This window comes from Eurytemora carolleeae, unplaced genomic scaffold (genome assembly GCF_000591075.1).
Source record: "Eurytemora carolleeae unplaced genomic scaffold, Eaff_2.0 scaffold2670, whole genome shotgun sequence".
Lineage (NCBI taxonomy): Eukaryota > Metazoa > Arthropoda > Copepoda > Calanoida > Temoridae > Eurytemora > Eurytemora carolleeae.
Genome location: NW_019398567.1, coordinates 9,246 through 16,734, shown reverse-complemented (window position 1 = coordinate 16,734; position 7,489 = coordinate 9,246). Strand labels below are relative to the sequence as shown.

Genomic DNA, 7,489 nt, shown 5'->3' with positions numbered 1-7,489 from the left:
ATAATTGTAATTTCTCAAACCCCTCCGGTGAAAATAACATCCCTCCGCTAGTCTCCAGTGGAGTCCATATCTTCCTACTAACTTCTTTGACGCCTTTTGTATTGCTTTTCCACGAAATTCTAGGAAATGATGAAGTCAAACAGAAGCAAGCACAGTCTTCAAAAGATGATGCTTGAGTAGACACTAAAAATAAAAAAAATATGAAGAAATACAAAATCAAGAAATGCGGTTATATATGTTGTACCTTTTTTTGATAATTTGTATTGATGGTTTTCGAACACCCGAAAACAGTTCCTGTTCAAGTCAGGGCACTGCTCGGTCCTATTTGTATTTACTGAATTCACTAAATGGATTAGAACAATGATCCATTTCCACATTCTTCTTCTGCAGTTTGAAACAAAGTAAACTTCAATTGGAACCTGACTCCATTAAGGCTCTATATAATGGAGGCTGAAACAGGGAGTCCCTACATTAATCACTGAGAACTTTGTCATCAACTATTTAGGACAGCAGTGACTTTAAAGTTTAGAAAAAGTAATTGGCAAAATACTGCTAATTTTTTATGCGTGAGTGTCAGCGTGCACATCTTGGATTGCTGTGTAATGCAACTAAGACTGGGCGCGTTTTAACTTTTTCTTGACGTTTTGTTAACGGCTAGTTCCAGCCGATAAAAAAACATTTCATGTAACGCCGTTAGTTTTAAAGTTAAGAACGGAACTTACTCGTTTCGTGAGCAGTATTTTCCGTTTTTTTAGTTACCCTTAGATAACGATCTCAATTTTATTAATGGCGTTGACAGAAGATATTTCGCCGTTAACGGTTGTTTTCAAAATTCAAAAACGTCTATTTCGTATTGTTATCCAGCCCCAGCGACAACCTAAGCTTCCATTATGATCCTTTCGGCATTTAAGGCGTTAGTAAACATTTTTGTAGTTTGAGTTGATATCATGCTTTTTTTTTGGGGGGGGGGGGATCGAAAGAGTGCAAAATTATAGACAGAGGCGCAACTAGGGGGGCGGCCGGGCGCGCGCCCCCCTGCAGTATGAAAAGAAAGATTGGCGAATATCATTGTCAGGAATAATAAAACCAAAAGAGTTTCTGAATTAAGTCTAAGGCTATTGTAAACATTTAATGAAAAAAAAGTTCCGAACTGTATTCAAACTTTGAATTATTTTGGTAAAATATTCTAAGTTTGAAATATCAAAGGTTTACACCACTCGGTGAAAAATTTTAAGGATTAGAATATTTGAGTTTCTGGGAAACTCAGTTCCAAATCTCGAGAACATTCTAAGATCTGACTGAACCTGGCAAACTTCTAACTGATTATCATATTTGATAACTGTAACCTGTTTATCTTCATTGAAAGAACTTCTATAAATCGAAAATGAAATACGATGTTGGTTAGAATGATCAATCATAAATTCAATAACTTCAGGAGAAAACGTAACATTATCTGTCCTTATTCAATGTAGATGATTAAAATTATATATGTATTTTGATGTTTTTTTTTCCAAAATAAATAAATGATTATTTCTTGTAATTATATCTGTAATTAAACAAGGTACTTAAAAATTTTCTTTGGCGCTTCGCGCACACATTAAAAGAATTGATTGCCTCAAATCGATAATTTTACAGTTGTTGAAAGAATGAATTTTTAAAAATCACAAGAAAAAAAACGATTTGAAATGTACACAACACAGCCAAATCTTCATGGTAACGGGTTATTTTAGTTTTTCGACATCAAAAGCACTTTTTATTTTGAATTTTTTTTTACAACCATTACAAAAAGTGCTAATTGCGTCTCTGATTATAGAGCTGGAAACATTTTCAATCCGTTCGTTAAACTAACGTTTCTTATCAGGTAACAGCTCGTTTTTAACTATATAGATACCAAGTTTATGGCACTTTCCGCTCGTTAACGGAACTTTCTAAATCAGTAGTTCGATAGCGATATTTTGCACAGTATGATTTCCATCTTGCGAAATGATTGATCCGATATTCAAAACATATTCAAGCTTAGTTATAGTTATGCTAAGCATAAAAATTAACTTCAGGTAATGTTCAATTCACAACGGTAACCTTAAAACATTTATGTGATCAATATTGCCATTTTTCTAGGTAAATGTTTTATTTCTGATTATTTATGTTTTCCTGCTGTAGAAATGCGCAAGTCACTACTGTAAAGAAACCGTAATTGAAAAGAATCAGTTTTAAAAATTATAAACATTGATATTTAATTCATACTTGATCAGACACAGATTTCAAGTGTACCGTTGTGAATCGGGCATTGACATCTGTAAATTGATTGCTACTTGAAACTACGCTAAAAGATGTCCCTTTAACTAACCGTTTGCAAGTGACGGTTCTTTTCCTTCGTTAACAAAATTTTCAGGTACAGGGTGTCCCACGAAACATGACAGTTGGTAAATAGTTTTGGATGTCGTCTTCCATACACTGTATTAGGTATTAAAGGCTGTTTGCAGTTTATTTCGTTCAACAAATCTTTTGCTCAAATATATTTTACTTTGAAGTTAACTTCACTATAATATGACTCCCATTTAATATTTGTATTATTGTCTTTGGTATTAAACAACTTAACAAACTATGGAAGAAGACTTTCTAAACTATTTACCAACTGATGCTTCGTGGGACACCCTGTAGATAAAAAATCTGTGCGATGACGTAACTTTCCCCACTTTCATGAGAAGGAAATGGAAAACAGTAACAGAATTCATACAAACCTTTAAGAACCATACATCTTTCAGCAATACATAATCTTTATTCACGTTTATATTTTTCCAGCTCAGTAAAATGAAAGTTTACATTCAAGTTTATATTTTTTTAAAAATCAAAAATCATACAAAACTAAATAAATAAATACAAAAAATTTACCTTTGAGGTATTTTTGAAATGTTGCAAGCATTGCCAAAACACAACATTTTTGTTGAGCAAACAAAAAAAGAAAGAACATTTTCTTTGAACGATTAATCAAAAATATTTCACAATGAAACTCAACGATTTCTTAAAATATATTAATGAACCTTGAAGAAAAAAAACACATTTATTAATGTCTTAACCCGGCACAAACAATTCCGGTTATTCCAAAATCAATTTTCAAAACTGTTCGAAGTGTTGTTAAAATTATATCTACACAGAGTGCTCAATGCATTTCTTGCTGGTTACAATTTCTTAGTACGACATTTTCTTCACAAATGTACAGAGCTATAAATATGCATTATTCTTATTTTTACTATCATTATTTATTATTGTGGACTCACCCTGTTACTGATGTAACTCAATAATCTTTAATTTTCACGAGGTAGAGATTATTTCGTTTTAGGCTTTAATTCGTAACTGAATGCTACGAATTTTTAAATAGTTTAAGATATCTATAAAATATTGAATTGAATTGATAATTACATAGAACATCTAAAAGACTAAGACATATGAACATAATTTCCTTAAGTTCGTGTGTAATGTTTTTATCTTTGTTGATAGATATCATTCAAGCATGAATACTCATATGCCTTGACAAATTCGAGGACAATGAGAAAGATTTACCGCAGACAGTACAGGGATACGGCCTTTCTCCAGTATGGGTTAGCATGTGCCTTTTTAAGGAGCCAATTTTGCTGAATGATTTAGCACAGTCCGAACATTGATACGACTTTTCACCAGTGTGAACCTTCAAGTGCTCATTCAAACCACTTTTAGTAGTCATTGATTTCTTACAGATGTCACAAGAAAACTTTTCTCCTCCAACATGAGATTTAATGTGACGAGAATAATTGCCAGGTGCTGAAAATGATTTCTCACACAGAGGACAAGTAAATGGTTTTTCGCCTGTATGGGTTCTCATGTGCCTTGATAAACCACTCCAAACAGTGAAAGACTTTTCACAAACTGTACAATGGAAAGGTTTCGCTCCCGTATGCCTTCTCATGTGCACAGTCATGTCACAAGTGCGAGTAAACGATTTCTCACACATTTCACAACTGTATGGCCTCTCTCCTGTGTGAATTCTCATGTGTTCTGTTAACGATCTGGAAACTCCAAAAGATTTGTTGCAGATTGTGCAGGGAAAAGGTTTTTCTCCAGTATGAGTTTTCATATGTGCACTCAAAGCGTCTGACACAGTGAATGATTTACTGCAGCTGCTACATGTGAAAGGCTTCTCTCCATTGTGAATTTTCATGTGTCTAATCAATGCCGAGGCCGTTGAGAAGGATTTCTCACAGACCAAACAGAGGTTTGGGTTTACTGAAGAATGGCTCTTTGTTTGTCTTGACATCTGGTCGGATTTAGAGATTGTTTTGTCACAGACCTTAATTTTATTCTTTAACTTGATTCCGGAAACCCTAAAAAATGTGATGTAGAATGAAAATAAAGAATGTGTAATTTTTTTTAAGAAAAGGATGATTTTTTTTCAGGAGAGGGGGACGTCCAGCAGTAGGGGGTTTGAAAAGTAGAACTTAAATTAAAGATTAAAGGGACTGTAAGCAATTATTTCAAGGGACCTTCCATTTAAAGAGGGACATTCCCGATTCACAATGATACCCTTTAAACCTTTGACTGATCAAGGATAGGGATGACAGACTTTTTTTGCTTTATATTTAGGAAAATTAATAAAAATTTACTTTCTAGAAGTGACAGAATATTAATATTTAAATTCTTATTTTCAAAATTTTGAAAGTTCATACAGTACGCAAGCGTACACTTTCAACATTTAAGAGATATCTAAACTATTCTTTGTCCTCGATCATCAGTCAAAGGTTAAAGGGTACAGTTGTGAATCTTTAAATGGAAAGTCGCTTCTAATTATGCTAACAGTTAGTTTAGTTAAGGGCAAAAGTGAGATTTAAAGTATCTTTTTTATGGGTTCCCCCCTCAGCGGGCACGCGTAGGGGGGGGGGGCGGGGGATCAGCCCCCCCCCCCTTGTAAGCCCCTGACCAGTTCCTTTAGTCCTAAGCGGGCAGGCTGTGGGAAATTGTAGACTTTTATGAGGAAAGTTTGTCCCATGTTAAAGATTTAAGTTATTACAAGAAGAAAATTAAACATCCCTAAATTGGTTCAACTTACTCTGATTCAGCGGCTTCAGGAGAGCTGGAGTCACCTAAATACATTTTATTAAAGGGAGTGACCGGCTATGTCAGGTTGTTGAACTGAGTATGCAGTGTTGTGGAAAACTTCTTTCCGATTCCTTTGAGACATAAACTTTTTAAAAATCTGTAAATCCTGAGTTTGAGCGCAAATTCGACGCTCAAATCTCCTACTTAGGGGGTGGATATGTTTTCAGAATTAGTTTTTTTAAATTATTAAATAACGACAACGAAAAATAAAGTAAAAATTATACAAGTAATCTAATTGGATGGTTAGGAACATATTTCTCAATAGAAATTTGTCACTAAATCAATTGCTAGAATCAATTATTTCGTTTTCATTATTATATTGAATTAATAATTTTCTTTGAATTTGTTCACAGATTTCTTCAAATTCTTCAAATGTCGTTTTTTCAATAATAATTCTAGAAAATCTGCGACAATCTTTGTGAATAATGAGAAACCAGAATAATGAGATAATAGAAAATAATAATTGAACAAGATTACTTATTTTCGATGATAAGATTAATTTTTATTTTCTCAACATGTTCCTATACATGACTTCTGTAGTTTAATGTATAACTTTTTTACATTTTATGTCGTCGTTATTTAATAAATTTTAAAAAATAATTCTTCAAACGTATCCACCCCCAAAGTAGGAGTTTTGAACATCGAATTTGCGCTCAAACTCAGGATTTGCAGATCTTAAAAAAGTTTAATATGTCTTAAATGAATCCGAAAGAAGCTTCCCACAACACTGTATACTCAATTCAACTACCTTACATAGCCGGTCACTCCCTTTAAAGCTAGTTAAAGGTAGCAGTACAAAAATAGTCAGAGGTCTGAAACTTTGTGTAGAGTATCAATAATCTTAAATGCTTGATTACGATATACGATGTGGACACTTTTAATTTAAATTTGAAGATAAATGCTTGATCCCTCAATTAAAGTTATCTTGTATTTAAAAAATCATTAACCCCCTCTATGAAAATAAGTTTATCCACCAGACTAGATGTTAGGTATGCTTGCACAGAGAAATTACATTTATTCGCTTTGTATTTTAGGAATCCATACAATTCACAATTTTAGGATGAGGTGGGGCGGCGGAATTTGATGAGAAATAACGAAGAAATGATTTTTTGGAAAGGGGGACCAGGTAATTTTTGAATATTACAGGGGTGTTTATTTATCTATAAATCTTCCTCCCTACTTTTAGAAAACAATTTTTTCCCCCAAATTTTAAATACGATTCCGCAGATGCGCATCATTTTTTAAAGTTTTTTTTCGCTCAATTGGGGAAAATAAATGATTTTTCAGGGAAAATAAATGATTTTTTGAGTAAAATGTCTCTAAATAAAAAAAAATTTGTCTTTTAATGATGGGGCGGGGGGGGGGGGTAATTCAGAAAAATATAACACACCTGCAAGGCTGCAATATTACAAAAGAAATATGTACCCCTACAGTTAAGGGATAACAGGTTTAAGAATTAATTAAATTAAACTCACCTTCAGAAGCTCCGATTTCCTTCTTCAGATCTTTTTCCTGTATATAGAGGGCGCACATGGCTCCATTTGAGGAAAATGGGGTGGCCTTGCTTTTTTTCTTCTTTCCAGAATTGTCTTTTTCTTGTTTCTTCTGCACAAATGTTTCATTCTCTGCATTCCTATTTCTTCCCATTGTTTTATCGCGCATTTTCTCTGAAATATACAGATTGATATTACATAAAAAGCAATTGGGTCTGTCTTAGATGTCCTAGCTACAGTTTTTTTACCCTTTCCCTTTAAAAATGTTGAAATATGGTTTTACTTCCGGTATTTTCAAATTATTTCAATTTCATAATTCATTTCGACATACTGCGTATATGTAAGATAAAAAACTATGCCATTTTAACATATACATTTAAGATTTTTAGAGGGGGAGTGGGGGGAAGGGGCGTTGAACACAACATCCATAAGTGGATTCCTAAAATTACTCAAAGTTTTGAAACATTACAATTTAATAATTTAATTATTGGGGTTGCCCTAGAGTTAACGGTTTTTGGACCTCCCCCTTCCCCCTCCCTCGTATCAATTTTGTAAATGAACTAGATTTGAACTATTTTCAACAAAAAATATTTATTTTGTATAATTTCAGGGTTAGGTTAGGTAAATTTCTAGGCCGAGCACTGCGGCTAGGACAGGCTGGGGCCGGGCGCTGCGGCAACATGACCAACTGTCTTTTTAGAACTTCCTAAAAATTGATAAAAAAATATGTATGAGGGGGAGAGGGGGCCAATGGTTATCTAGGAAAGAACCGAATAATTTGCAGTTACACATTATGTGTGGGGAGAGTTCGGAGTGTAGGTTTGCAAGGGAAAAAAAACTAACCCTATGTGTATTTAAAGGACGGA

General features: G+C 33.7%; 1 protein-coding gene across 1 annotated transcript; it reads right to left on the bottom strand.

Annotated features, from left to right (window-relative positions):
* Nucleotides 1–2,878: 2,878 nt before the first annotated feature.
* Nucleotides 2,879–6,817, bottom strand: LOC111717502 (gastrula zinc finger protein XlCGF52.1). Its single transcript, XM_023492997.1, has 3 exons — nucleotides 6,606–6,817; nucleotides 5,081–5,114; nucleotides 2,879–4,358 (listed from the first exon to the last, which is right to left on the bottom strand). The coding sequence occupies exons 1-3, from the start codon at nucleotides 6,790–6,792 to the stop codon at nucleotides 3,506–3,508; spliced, it is 1,074 nt and encodes a 357-aa protein (XP_023348765.1). The 5' UTR covers nucleotides 6,793–6,817; the 3' UTR covers nucleotides 2,879–3,505.
* Nucleotides 6,818–7,489: the final 672 nt, after the last annotated feature.